General features: G+C 37.9%; 1 protein-coding gene across 1 annotated transcript; it reads left to right on the forward strand.

The window, feature by feature from the left end:
- The first annotated feature begins 1791 nt into the window (after positions 1-1791).
- Positions 1792-13391, forward strand: LOC111499968 (probable N-acetyl-gamma-glutamyl-phosphate reductase, chloroplastic). The gene is made up of 15 exons (XM_023151725.1): positions 1792-1930; positions 2015-2064; positions 2278-2418; positions 3202-3309; positions 3465-3551; positions 3669-3719; positions 3829-3900; positions 5336-5455; positions 11333-11393; positions 11490-11570; positions 12338-12417; positions 12511-12600; positions 12672-12800; positions 12892-13006; positions 13103-13391. The coding sequence occupies exons 2-14, from the start codon at positions 2023-2025 to the stop codon at positions 12997-12999; spliced, it is 1170 nt and encodes a 389-aa protein (XP_023007493.1). The 5' UTR covers positions 1792-1930; positions 2015-2022; the 3' UTR covers positions 13000-13006; positions 13103-13391.
- The last annotated feature ends 69 nt before the right edge of the window (positions 13392-13460 follow it).

Below are 13460 nucleotides of genomic sequence, written 5' to 3' on the forward strand. Positions count from 1 at the left end.
AAAAAAAAAAAAAAAAAAAAAAAAGGAGATGTATAATATTGTGTTGTATGAGTCCGTACCTAACATATTGGAAAAGTACTCCATGCTCATGACATACAATATGCATGAGATCTCACATTTGGAATCATAATACAGACTGATGATGCATATAGTACTTCAATACTTTTCATCTCAATGAGACATGCTTATATTTCCCTAGTATTTCATGTATGTTCGCTATACATGGTGTGTTATAGTATTTGTGATTTCTCATATTGGTTGGGGAGGAGAACAAAACATCATTTATAAGGGTGTGGAAACCTTCCCTTAGCGCTGACAGGTTTTAAAGCTTTGAGGGAAAGTCCGAAAGAGAAAACCCAAAGAGGACAATATATGCTAGTGATGTGCCTGAGTCGTTACAAATTGTATCAGAGCTAGACACCGGACGATGTGTCAGCCTTCTTGTTGTTCCCCGAAGGGGGATAGACACGAGGTGGTGTGCCAGTAAGGACGTTGGGCAGCGGAGGGGGGTGAATTATGATATTCTACATTGGTTGGGGAGGAGAACAAAACAATTTAAAGTCTTGAGGGGAAATCTGAAAGGAGGAAAAGCCTAGGAAGGAGAACAAAACACCATTTATAAAGGTGCTGAAACCTTTCCCTAGCAGACGAGTTTTAAAGCCTTGAGGGGAAACCCCAAAGGAAAAGCCTAGGAAGGAGAACAAAACACCGGAAAAGCATAGGAAGGAGAACAAAACACTATTTATAAAGGTGTGGAAACCTTCCCATAGCAGACGACTTTTAAAGTCTTGAGGAGAAACCCGAAAGGAAAAGCCTAGGAAGGAGAACAAAATACCCGTTTATAAAGGTATGGAAACCTTCCCATAGCAGACGTGTTTTAAAGCCTTGAGGGGAAACCCGAAAGGGAAAGCCTGTGAAGGAGAACAAAACACCATTTTTCAGGGGTGTGGAAATCTAGCTCGAAAGAGAAAGTCTAAAGAGAACAATATCGGCTAGCGGTGGGTCTGAGTCGTAACAGTATTTCATTGAGGATCCCTTTACCAGACGTCCAATAGTCTGTCTTTACCTCACTCTAAAAGCATGAAGTAACATGTAGACTAAACCAAAATATTTAATCCAAATTATACAATACTCAGAAATATTTGACATTTTTTAAAAATTTAAAAATAAGTTAGGCATAAAATTAAATAGTACTAGAATCTAACCTTTTAATTGGTGGGTAAAAAGTATTGTAAATTTAAAAATATTGGATAGGTTAAGCAAAGTATACTCGATATAAAAATTTAAAGATTTATTCGATAAATTTAAAGATTTATTCGACACGCCTAAATAATTTAAAATTTGAATTTATTTAACGAACTTTATATTAAGATTTTAATTTTCTTTGAATTTTGAAAAATTTATATCCATTTAATTTATTAGATAAAAATAATTAAAAAAAAGTTTAGAAACAAAATTAATTATTTTTAGTTTATTTAAATGCAAAAGTTAAATAAAATTAAAAATTTAAATAAAAATTATCTTTTTATCGTTTGTATTTAATTGATCCTCAACTTTAATAAATCATTAAAATCTTAATTTTATATTATTTGAAATTTAGTTTGTTCTAACAATTAATAGATTTAAAAAAAAAAATGGAGTGTTTTTAAGTTGGGTTAAGTTGTTTTTTTTTATTTTTTAATTATTTAAAAAAATTATATTTATCCGTGAATATTCTTAATTATTATTTAGACCTAAAAAAACAAACAGGAAGAACATAGGAAGTTCACGTCATCGTGTGAATCAAAAAAAGAAAAAAAGAAAAAAAATAAAAAATAAAAAAGAAGATGATCGAGAATTTGCACAGAAATCTTATATTCAATTCATTCATCTGGAAGAGCGGCGGAAAGTTCTTCGGCCGCGCGTAAGCTTTTGATCTAATCAACGAAGGTTTAAGCGCCTAGTCTCTATAATATTCAAATGGCCGTCTTCTGCGGTTTCTTAAAACCTTACACTTCTTTTCAAAATTTTGCAGGGTAGAAGATGGCGTCTTCAACCTTCAGTTCTGTTTCTTGTTTATTCAAGGTTTGGACTCGTTTTGCTTTTTGTTTAAGATTATTCAGAAAATGTGGGATTTCTTACCAAGTTCTAAACGATTTTTAGTTCTTTCATTTTTTGTGTACCACTTTCAAATCTGTTTTCGTGGTGGCGAGTGGAACTGTTTAAAAATTTCAGAAAGTTTTAGCTGAGAGAGGATTTTCTTTCTTCCTTTCTGTAATTTTTTTTTTGTTTTTGCAGGATGAATTGAAGATTTTGAATCGTAAGAAGCGGAATGAAGGGAAGGTGTTTGTTAAATGTTCTATGAGTTCTAAAGCTCAAAAGCCACAGCCGGAAGTTCGCATTGGTGTTCTTGGAGCCAGTGGCTATACTGGTTCAGAGGTAGTTCTTTTCCAGCCTGAAACCTGAGTCTTTACTTCTAGAAGAAATTTGTGAGATTCCATGTCGGTTGGAGAGTGAAACGAAGTATTTCTTATAAGGGTGTGGAAACCTCTCCTAGCAGATGCGTTTTAAAACCTTGAAAGGAAGCCCAGAAGGAAAAGCTCAGAGGGAAACAAAGCATTTCTTATAAGGGTGTGGAAACCTCTCCCTAGTAGAACCGTTTTAAAACCTTGAGGGAAAGCTTAGAGGGAAACGAAGCATTCCTTATAAGGGTGTGGAAACCTCTCTCCAGTAGACGCGTTTCAAAACCTTGAGGGGAAGCCCAAAAGAGAAAAGTCTGAGGGAAACGAAGCATTTCTTATAAGGGTGTGGAAACCTCTCCCTAGTATGCACATTTTAAAACCTTGAGGGAAAGCCCAAAAGGGAAAGCTTAGAGGGAAAATAAACATTTCTTATAAAGGTGTGGAAACCTTTCTCTAGTAGACGCATTTTAAAACCTTGAGGGGAAGCCCAAAAGAAAAAGCTCGGAGGGAAACGAAGCATTCCTTAAAGGGTGTGGAAACCTCTTCCTAGCAGACACGTTTAAAAACCTTGAAAGGAAGCCCAAAAGGCAAAGCTCAAAGAGGATAATATCTACTAGCGGTGGGTTTGAGCTGTTATAAAATTTGCTTGCTTGTCTAACGGAGAAAGCGGGCATTTGGAATGATGGGACATAAAAGCATGAAGTCTTATATTTCCTGTACTCTTTTCCACTTGAGGAATGATCCCTTTTGTTCTTTGTAGATTGTTAGGCTTCTAGCAAATCATCCACACTTTGGCATTACTCTCATGACGGCTGATAGGAAAGCTGGTCAGCCGTTTTCATCAGTATTTCCTCATCTAATCACACAAGTATGACTCTCTTACTAACCCGATTCTATTTAATGTCGGTCGTGGTCAGTTTTGTTATGTTTCTTAGAGTAAGTTTTTGGAGATGGACCTTTTTAAGGTTTCATATTAATAGTTTGCGTCGGAGTTATGTTAGCTGAACTCCTTGCTGTTTATAGGATCTTCCAGAATTAGTAGCGATCAAAGATGCAGATTTCTCGGAGGTCGATGCTATATTTTGCTGCTTGCCGCATGGGACAACGCAGGTGAGCATTGAATTGCAGTTTTTGATCGATTACTTATGAGATACCCCTAAATATCTTGAATGTTACATAGGATTTTCTCCTTTTAAGTCACATTGGTTTGTATTTTTCTTTCTCCAGGAAGTTATTAAAGCCCTTCCCAAGGAATTAAAGATTGTCGATCTTTCAGCTGTATGTTTAATGTTTAAGTACTTTATAGTATTTGAAGTACTTGGGGCTCTTACTTTCCGAGGTTGAAATGATGAATTGTTCCCGTGAATTGTACTCAATGATTCTCTAGGATTTTCGCTTGCAAGATCCATCCGAATACGAGGAGTGGTATGGCCAAGCACATAGAGCAGTGGATTTGCAGGTGTGCTTTTTTAGTGTTTCTTTGTTTGAACTAAGCAAAATTTTCATTGGTTTTGTACGTTATATCTCGTTCTACATGTTTCTCTCAATTCCCCACGAACCTAACCCGCCCTTGCCAGAGTCATGACAAAATCTATCATGCACATCCTTTAATAACACCTGCCATGGCAATACCTTCTCTCGAGAAGAAGAAAATTACCAACATCGAAAGAAACACGTATTCTATTGAGATTGACAACAAGTTTAGAGGGACGAGGGTTTAACTTTTAGAGACCACAAGAGACAAAGCCTTTTTCGTTACTTTAAGATGGCTGAATTTGACCAGCCCATCTCACAGCTCGTCTAAATGAGAAATTCTTTAGGGAGGAAAGATTCGCCAAACTAGCCATTTGGGTTGAAAAGAGCAACAAAAAAAGGTTCATTTGTTGAGAGTGCACTATATCACAATCGCACTTCTTCGAGACTCACAAAACAATTGTGCCACACTTATTCTCACCCTTCAGTGAGTTAGTGAACCCAAACTCGGATCATTGGTGGCTCAAAGGGCCTATCTCATAACCTCCACCTTCATTCTTGGAAAACAGTCTTCGAAAATGAGGATAGAGAGAGTTTTGGAAAACATTTTGAGAAAGGAAATGTTTTACGCTGGCAAGTAATAAGGGATAATAATAGCATTGATAGCATATAAAACCCGAGTAGGAAGATTTGACAAATAGTCATATCCTCCTATAATATATTAGGTTTGCCCATCAAAAGTGATGAGTCGTCATACGCTTACAAAATTACAAGAAAAGAAAATGAATATACGAAAGGTGACAAGACTTCTAGGATAGTGCCTACAATAGAAGATCTTCGGTGTGTCAACTAACCAAACAACTACCACTTCTTCAATGAGCAGAGTAAAGAGCTGGTTCCCGTGCTTCTCCATTAACTTGTAGGCTCTCCCTCAAAACCGCACATGAAAAACTTACTATCTCGACAAAAAAAAAAGCATTAGAACCCATATCCCCTGTTCCACCCTCCTCACAGTGAAAGGCATAGCAAAGAACGACTTGGGAGGAAGAAGAAAGCAACGAATTGGAGGAGAAACCCATTCGACGAACATTTCAGTTTTCCCTCCGTTCCTTTTCTAGTCAGTTTTGTTAATCTTCATGTGTTGATAAAATTATGTTCTTAGTTTATTTCCCTCCCTTTTCAGTTAAGTTATGTGTTATAATTTTGTAAATTATACGTCGAGGGTATATTAGGCTGGTGGGGGTTGATAAGACGTGAACCTTGCATTTCTTGGAACTTCTTTCTCACTTTTTTTAGCATACAATTTTGGAATTTGTTAATGTTAAAAGTATTTCATATTGGTTTCAGAAAAAAGCCGTTTATGGTTTGACAGAGATTCTAAGGGATGAAGTCTAACAAAAAGTATTTCATATTGGTTTCAGAAAGAAGCCGTTTATGGTTTGACAGAGATTCTAAGGGATGAAGTCAAGGGTGCTCGTCTCGTAGCTAATCCAGGCTGTTATCCAACATCTATTCAACTTCCTCTTGTGCCACTAATGAAGGTTCTTATCTATCCCTATCATATCATATCATTAGTGCATGATAATGCAATGAATGCTGAGCTGATACTTTTTTTTCTATGATCCTATGTTTATATAATCCGAATTACAGAAATAAAAATTTTACTGCAGCTTATCGTGTATGCCTTGATCAGTAACTTCATTAATAATACCTTAGAACGTTCGGGGTACTGAAAATTTTTAAACACTTAATTAGGACGACATACTTTGCATTAACATTGTCATGATTGGTGAGACTGTTGTTTTTGTTCATGTATAATTGTCACTACTCTTTGGTTACTGAGTCATGGTCATTTCATCTTCCTATTTATTATCCCATAGAATGAACCAAAATAGAAATGTATTTTATTGCTATCCATTATTATGAAGCTTTAATAATTTGTGTAGGTGCTTCTATAGCATTAATCCTCCTTTATAATACGTTTAAAAAAATCATTTCGATTATATCTACCAAAAATGCTGGCAAACGAGATAACCATCCTCATAAATTATTGTTGCAAGTCTCTTATCATATCTGTAACGACCCGACTTTTCTTACACAGTGGTCAGAGCCGTTACAAAGAAAAGTGATTTTTAAGAGTCTTAAAACAAATGAAAAATATGTAAAAGAGTAGTTTATTAAAATCATTTGCAGGGTACCCCAAGGTTAAAAGACATGTAACCTAAAAAAAAGTTTATTCAAACAACATAAAAACTTAAAACCAAAAGTTAACTCGGTGTGATTCCCTAGAACCCATAAACTAGGTGTCCACAAACACAATTCAAATCAATGAACAACCAAGTGTGGAAACATCTATCAATGAAACAATAAATTTCAATAAAAACATAAAATGCTCGAGTTACCCCATGATTGACTTCTCCACCCTACTCGTCACCTCCATGCTACAACCTTGCCTGAAAATTGTTTTAAAAATAAGGTTGAGTATTAAAATACTCAGTAAGGAACTCTCTTGTTGGGGTCAAATACATAAACCATTCCATCAAACAAAATCAAGAGACCTTAGTGGTTAATTACTTGAAACACAAAACAATATCCACCTTTACTCCTTAAAGTGATTATCAATGGTTACCCGAAACACATAATGTGTAACCCTTACCTTGATAACCATTTTTTGCAATCATCTTGAAGAGTGACTATTAGTGGCTAGTTACCTGAAACACACGTGTAACCATTACCACAAGAAAATCGACATCCCTCCTTACTCCTTAAAATGATTATCAATGGCTGGTTGCCCGAAACACACAACGTGTAACCCTACCTTGATAATCATTTTCTGTAATCACCCTAAAGAGGGACTATTAGTGGCTAGTTACCCGAAACACACCGCGTGTAACCATTACCACCAGCTCCTTAGCCATCACCACCCGCTCCTTAGCCATCACCATCAAACATAACATGCATGCATTAGGTCCCAAAAATTTTGATTTCATAAGCAACTATACATTATGCCACACAACCCACACAACTCACATCAGACATATTCTCAATCACCAAATATAATTATGCATGCAATAGGTCTCACAACATTTATTTACATAGTCAACATATATTGAATCACACATTACACAGCCATACAATGACAAATATATTTGACCCTTTTCAAAAAACAAAACATTTAATTTCAATACGAAGGTCCTTTTATTGGAGAGATTCATTCCTAATTGTCCTTACAAATATTGGTCCAACTTCGACTCAGATCGAGCCCACATTTAAATACCCAAGTTTAATCAACCCAACTTGACTTTATACAATGACTGCTACAAATCAAAGAGTTTTATTGCTTACCTTCTTCCTATTGGTTCCAATCCCAACTATCTAGAGAAGAAACCGCGTTGTAACTTTGTTAGTTGACGCGTTATACCTTGGTTACCATATAGACATTTAGAGGTAAATTAAGGGTATGGTCCATTCAAAGTCGGGGTTGGACTCAAAGAACAAGTCACGAAAAACTCACAGTGTACTTCTCTAAGTGGTGGTTCTGGCGACGACAGCGGAGAACACGCGACAACGACTGGAGGTGGTTGTCCGACATGCAAAGGGGTGCAAGACATGTGAACGATGGCAACAGGACGACGTGAATGATGGGTGGCTGCGGCTTAAAGAAGAAGAAAATGATGATGATAAAGAGGAAAGGAAGAGCGGCGACTAGGGTATGAGTGGCTGGCTTGTCTCAATCGTCGTGCTCTATGAGGTGGATAGCCGGCTGATGGTTTAGCTATATGTAGCTGAACCCTAGGGTTTAATCTTTTTTTTTTTTTTTTTTTTTTTTTTTGGTATGAGGTCTTGGCCTTGGCCTAGGGCCTTACAATACTCCCCAGAAAGGAACTTTGGTCCTTAAAAGCTCACTTAAATCCACAAGGCCTGCACTACATCCCTTCTGATCGAAAGAGCTCAGGGTACTTGATCATCATTTCCTCTTCTCGTTCCCAAGTGGCTTCTTCAAGCTAGTGATTCTGCCATAATACCTTGACAAACGCGATCTCTCGACTATGTAAGGTCTTCACTTCCTAGCCACAATTTGCACTGGTTCTTCCTCATAGTTCAAACTCTTATCCAATGTAGGAGTTTGAAATTTATCACATATGATGGATCTTCTATGTATAGTCGCAACATCGATACATGGAACACTTTGTGGATCCAAAATTGGTCGGAAAAAGGCAATTAATAGACGCCAATCAAACAAGAGTTTTTGTTGACAGTCATTGGGGGACTCTTGTACTATGGGCAGTTGTGTGTTCCAAATGATGTAGAATTGAAGGTAAAGATCCTAACCGAGGCTCACTACTCACCATTCGTCCTACATCCCGACAGTACCGAGATGTATCAGAATTTGAAACGACATTATTGGTGGCAGAATATGAAATGTGATGTAGCCGAGTTTGTGAGTAAGTATTTGGTTTGCCAACAGGTCAAAGCTCCAAGACAGAAACCATCGGGACTATTACAACCACTTAGCATACCTGAATGGAAGTGGGAGAACATCGTCATGGACTTTATCATGGGATTACCCAGGACGACCAAAGGGTACGTAGTCATATGGTTGATAGGCTCACAAAGTCAGCTCACTTTCTGCTAGAGAAGTCCACATATACTATGGATAAGTGGGTTCAGTTGTACTTGAAGGAAGTAATAAGACTGCATGGAGTACCAGTATCCATTGTGTTAGACAGGGATCCCCGTTTCACATCAAAGTTTTGGAAAAGCCTTCAACAAGCATTGGGTAAACGACTAAAGTTTAGTACAGTGTTTCACCCCAGACGGATGGACAAACTGAATGCTTAAACCAAATTTTGGAGGACATGTTACGAGCTTGTATGTTGGACTTTGTTGGTAGCTGGGACACACACTTGCATCTCATAGAGTTCGCTTATAACAATAGTTATCAAGCGACGTAAGGTATGGAACCTTTTGAGGCCTTATACTGGAAGAAGTGTCGATCCCCAGTATGTATGGATGAAGTAGGAGAAGGCAAGTTGTTGGGCCTTGACTTAGTGCAAGCAACTAATGAGGCTATTCAGAAAATAAAAGCTAGAATGCGTATGACCCAAAGCAGGCAAAAGAGTTATGTAGATGTGAAACGAAGGGATTTGGAGTTTGAGGTGGGAGACAAAGTATTTCTTAAAGTGGTCCCCATGAAGGGCGTTCTTAGGTTCGGGAGCAAAGGGAAGTTAAGCCCATGCTTCATTGGACCATTTGAGATCTTGGAGCGAGTGGAACAAGTAGCTTATTGATTGGCTCTACCACTTATACTTTTAGGAGTCCACAATGTGTTCCATGTATCGATGTTGCGACTATATATATAGTAGATTCATTGTATGTGATAGATTTCAAACCCCTACGATTGGATAAGGGTTTGAACTATGAAGAAAACCAGTACAAATTGTGGCTAGAGAAGTGAAGACCTTGTGCAATCGAGAGATTGCATTTGTCAAAGTATTATGGCGGAATCACCAGCTTGAAGAAGCCATTTGGGAACGAGAAGAGGAAATGATGATCAAGTACCTGAGTTCTTTCGAGTGGAAGGAATGTAGTGCCGACCTTGTGCTTTTAAATGAAGCTTTTGATGACGAAAGTTTGGGGAGTATTGTAAGTCTCAAGGCAACTTACAAACCCTATGGTTTAGCATTCAAAGTCTGGCATGTAGCTAAACCCTCAACTAGCCGCCCACCTCATAGAGCACGACGCCCAAGACAAGCCAGTCGCTTACAAACCCTAGCCGCTGCTCTTCCTTCCCTCTTTATCATCTTCTTCTTCTTTAAGTCGTCGTCCCGCGGCCCTTTGCATGCCAGACGACCACCGCCAGTCGCCGTCATGCATCGGACAACCACCTCCCGTCCCCGTTGTTGGAACCACCATTAAGAGGAGTAAACTGTGAGTTTTTCGTGACTTGTTCTTTGAGTCCAACCGTGACTTTGAATGGACCATACCCTTACTGTTTACCTCTAAATGTCAATATAATAACCAATGTACAATGCGCCAACCAACGAAGTTACAACGCGGTTTCTTCCCTAGATAGTTTGGATTGGAACCAATAGGAAGAAGGTATCAAGTCAAGTTGGGTTAATGTTGGGTTGGTTAAACTGGGGTGTTTAAATGTAGGCTTGATTTGAGTCGAAGTTAGACCAATGATTAGGAAAGATGCTCCTCAGGTAAAGGACCTTCCTATTGAAATTAAATATTTTGTTTTTCGAAAAGGGTCAAATATATTTGTCATTGTATGGTTGTGTGATTCAATGTATTGATTATCGAAATAAATGTTGTGAGACCTTTGCATGCATAATTATATTTGATGATCGAGAATATGTTAGATGTGAGTTGTGTGGCATAATGTATGGTTGCTCATGAAATCAAACGTCTTGAGACTTAATACATGCATGTTATGTTTGATGGTTAAGGAGCTTGTGGTAATGGTTACACGTTGTGTGTTTCGGGTAACTGGCCACTAATAATCACGGGGCGATTGCAGAAAATGATTATTAAGGTAAGGGTTACACGCTGTGTGTTTTGGGTAACCAACCATTGATAATCATTTTAAGGAGTGAGGAGGGATGTTGATTTTCTTGTGGTAATGGTTACACGCGGTGTGTTTCAAGTAACTAACCACTAATAGTAACTCTTCGAGGTGATTGCAGAAAATGATTATCAAGACAAGGGTCACATGCTGTGTGTTTCGGGTAACTAGCCATTGATAATTATTTTAAGGAGTAAAGGTGGATGCTGATTTTCATGTGGTAAAAATTACACCTTGTGTGTTTCTGATAATTAACCACTAAGGTCCATCAATTTTGTTTGATCGTCATGTGATGGTTATGTATTCGACCCCAAGAGGGGAGTTCCTTGCTGAATATTTTAATACACACCCTGCTTTTAAAACGATTTTTAGGCGAGGCTGTGGCACGAAGATGACGAGCAGGGTGGAGAAGTCAGTCATGGGGCGACTCGAGAATTTTATGTTTTTATTGAAATTTATTTTTTCATTGGATAGACGTTTCTGCACTTAGTTGTTCATTGATTTAAACTGTGTTTGTGGACACCTAGTTTATGGGGGATAGGGAGTCCCACCAAGTTAACTTTTGGTGTTAAGTTTTTATGTTCGTTTGAATATATTGTTTAGGTTGCATGTCTTTTAACCTTTTTAAAGGGGTATGTGTAAGAAATGTCTTTTAGCCTTTTTAAAGGGGGTATGTGTAAGAAAAGTCGGGTCGTTACAATATCTCTTTCCTAAGGCTTCTAGGCTCCGTTCTTTTTTTTTTTTTTTTTTTTTTTTTTTTTTTTTTTTATTATATTCCCATCGTTTCTCTCTCTCTGTTTTTCTTTTTTAATGGGCTTCTAATCACCTCTCAAATATTTTCATTCAGGCTAATCTAGTTCAACATGGGGGCATCATTATTGATTCTAAGTCTGGCGTTAGTGGAGCTGGTGAAGATCTATTTCCAGTTTACGCTTTCTGCAAAGTTTGTCATAAACTGTTGAATACATTGTAGTGTAGCTTTATTAACTTGCTTTACTTCGTAGGACGTGGTGCCAAAGAGGCAAATCTATACGCCGAAATAGCTGAAGGCATTTATTCGTATGGAATTACTCGACATCGTCATGGTGAGTGGACATTGGTCATATTGAACTAAGATGCTGGGGGATGCTATCTGATATTACTTATATGAAAGTTGTTTGTAATGGCCTAAGTCCCCTGCTAGTAGATATTGTCCTCTTTGGGCTTTTCCTTTCGGGTTTCCTCTCAAGGTTTTTAAAACGCATCTGTTAGGGAGAGGTTTCCACACTCTTATAAAGAATACTTCGTTCTCCTCTCCAACCGAAGTGGGATCTCACAATCCACCCCCTTCGAGGCCCAGCATCCTCGCTGGCACTTGTTCCTTTCTCCAATCGATTTGGAACCCCCACCAAATCCACCTCCCTTTAGGGCCCAGCGTTGCGTCCTAGCTGGCACGCCACCTCATGTCCATCCCCCTTCAGGGCTCAGCCTCCTCGCTGGCACATCGTTTGGTGTCTAGCTCTGATATAATTTGTAACGGCTCAAGCTCACCACTAGCAGATATTGTTCTCTTTGGACTTTTCCCTTTCAAAGTTTTATAAAACGTGTTTATTAGGGAGAGGTTTCCACACTCATAAAGAATGCTTTATTCTCCTCTCCAACCAACGTGGATCTCACATGTTGATTTTGTTATACTTCCATCTCAACATCGTTTACACTGATAGCTTGTGTTTTCTTTCACTTGGATTTCACCTCGAGTCTTTGCTAGTGCAATTAACCTTTATACAGGAGTTCAGTATTTAGAATCTCGTGATTGATATACTTTTCAGTAGATTACATGCTGTAATGATCTTGTTTTTTCGTTGCTTTTTAGTTCCTGAAATTGAGCAGGGATTGTCTGAAGCGTCAAAATCGAAAGTAACAGTCAGTTTTACACCCCACCTAATGCCAATGGTAACGAACTTTGATTTGCTAATTAGGTTCGTCTTAGGATCGATCGTTTCTTAAGTACGGTAGTTTAATGGGTATATTCTTCTACTATATTAGATTCGAGGTATGCAATCAACTATATATGTTGAAATGGCTCCAGGAGTGACAACTGAGGATTTGCACCAACACTTAAAAGTCTTCTATAAGGTATAAAAAACTATTCTCATTCTAGAGATTGAGAACTATTTGATATTTTTTTTTTTCGTGTTTCCTTGTAGGAAGAAGAATTCGTACGTGTGTTGGAGAAAGGAGTCGTCCCTCGTACTCATAACGTTCGAGGGTCTAATTATTGCCACATCAATGTCTTTCCCGATCGAATTCAAGGAAGAGCGATCATTGTTTCTGTTGTAAGTTGATTGAATTCATAAATAAACGCTAAAGTTTGCATATCCCAATCGATACAGCGCCTAATAACGATCTCGATGAGTCTATGAACAGATCGATAATCTTGTGAAAGGGGCTTCAGGTCAAGCTTTACAAAATCTCAACGTGATGATGGGATTCCATGAATCTACAGGGCTCCTTTACCAGCCACTGTTTCCTTAACACACTAGTGAGTCCAAGTCAAAACCTTAACCAATTCAAATACTTTCTCGAACATTGGTCGGTTCGATGGTCGATTAATTATATTTCACTACCCGTTGTGTAGGTTATATGAGATGAAGTTGCTATGTTTGTGGAAGCTCCAACCTCCAACTGTATCATAAGAGTTAGTTCCGGGATGATTCCCAGATGATGGGAAACAAATTATGATCAAGAATGTCGTGTACTGTTGTCTTTCAGAATAAGCAGCACTTTTGTTCTTTCTTCTCAATAAAGAACTGTAAAATGCTGAGCTAAATTATTATGTTTACGTGAGGCTGAGCTAAATTTTGTTTAAAGATTTGGTAGCAAATATTTTTAGTAAATTAAGTATACATTATCCTAAAATTTTGATGGACTTTCAACTCGATTAAGGTTAGGTATATATATCTTTAAAACATCTAGTTTGGTCTCTTTAAAGCTGT

Source organism: Cucurbita maxima, unplaced genomic scaffold, assembly GCF_002738345.1.
Source record: "Cucurbita maxima cultivar Rimu unplaced genomic scaffold, Cmax_1.0 Cma_Scf00027, whole genome shotgun sequence".
In the NCBI taxonomy this organism is placed as follows: Eukaryota; Viridiplantae; Streptophyta; class Magnoliopsida; order Cucurbitales; family Cucurbitaceae; genus Cucurbita; species Cucurbita maxima.

Bases quoted from the DNA above. Each gene is read 5' to 3' on its own strand.
- LOC111499968 (XM_023151725.1), top strand. From the start codon at position 2,023: ATGGCGTCTTCAACCTTCAGTTCTGTTTCTTGTTTATTCAAG. The intron at 3,310-3,464 runs GTATGACTCTCT...TGCTGTTTATAG, and splicing joins TTCCTCATCTAATCACACAA to GATCTTCCAGAATTAGTAGC. The intron at 3,901-5,335 runs GTGTGCTTTTTT...TATTGGTTTCAG, and splicing joins ATAGAGCAGTGGATTTGCAG to AAAGAAGCCGTTTATGGTTT.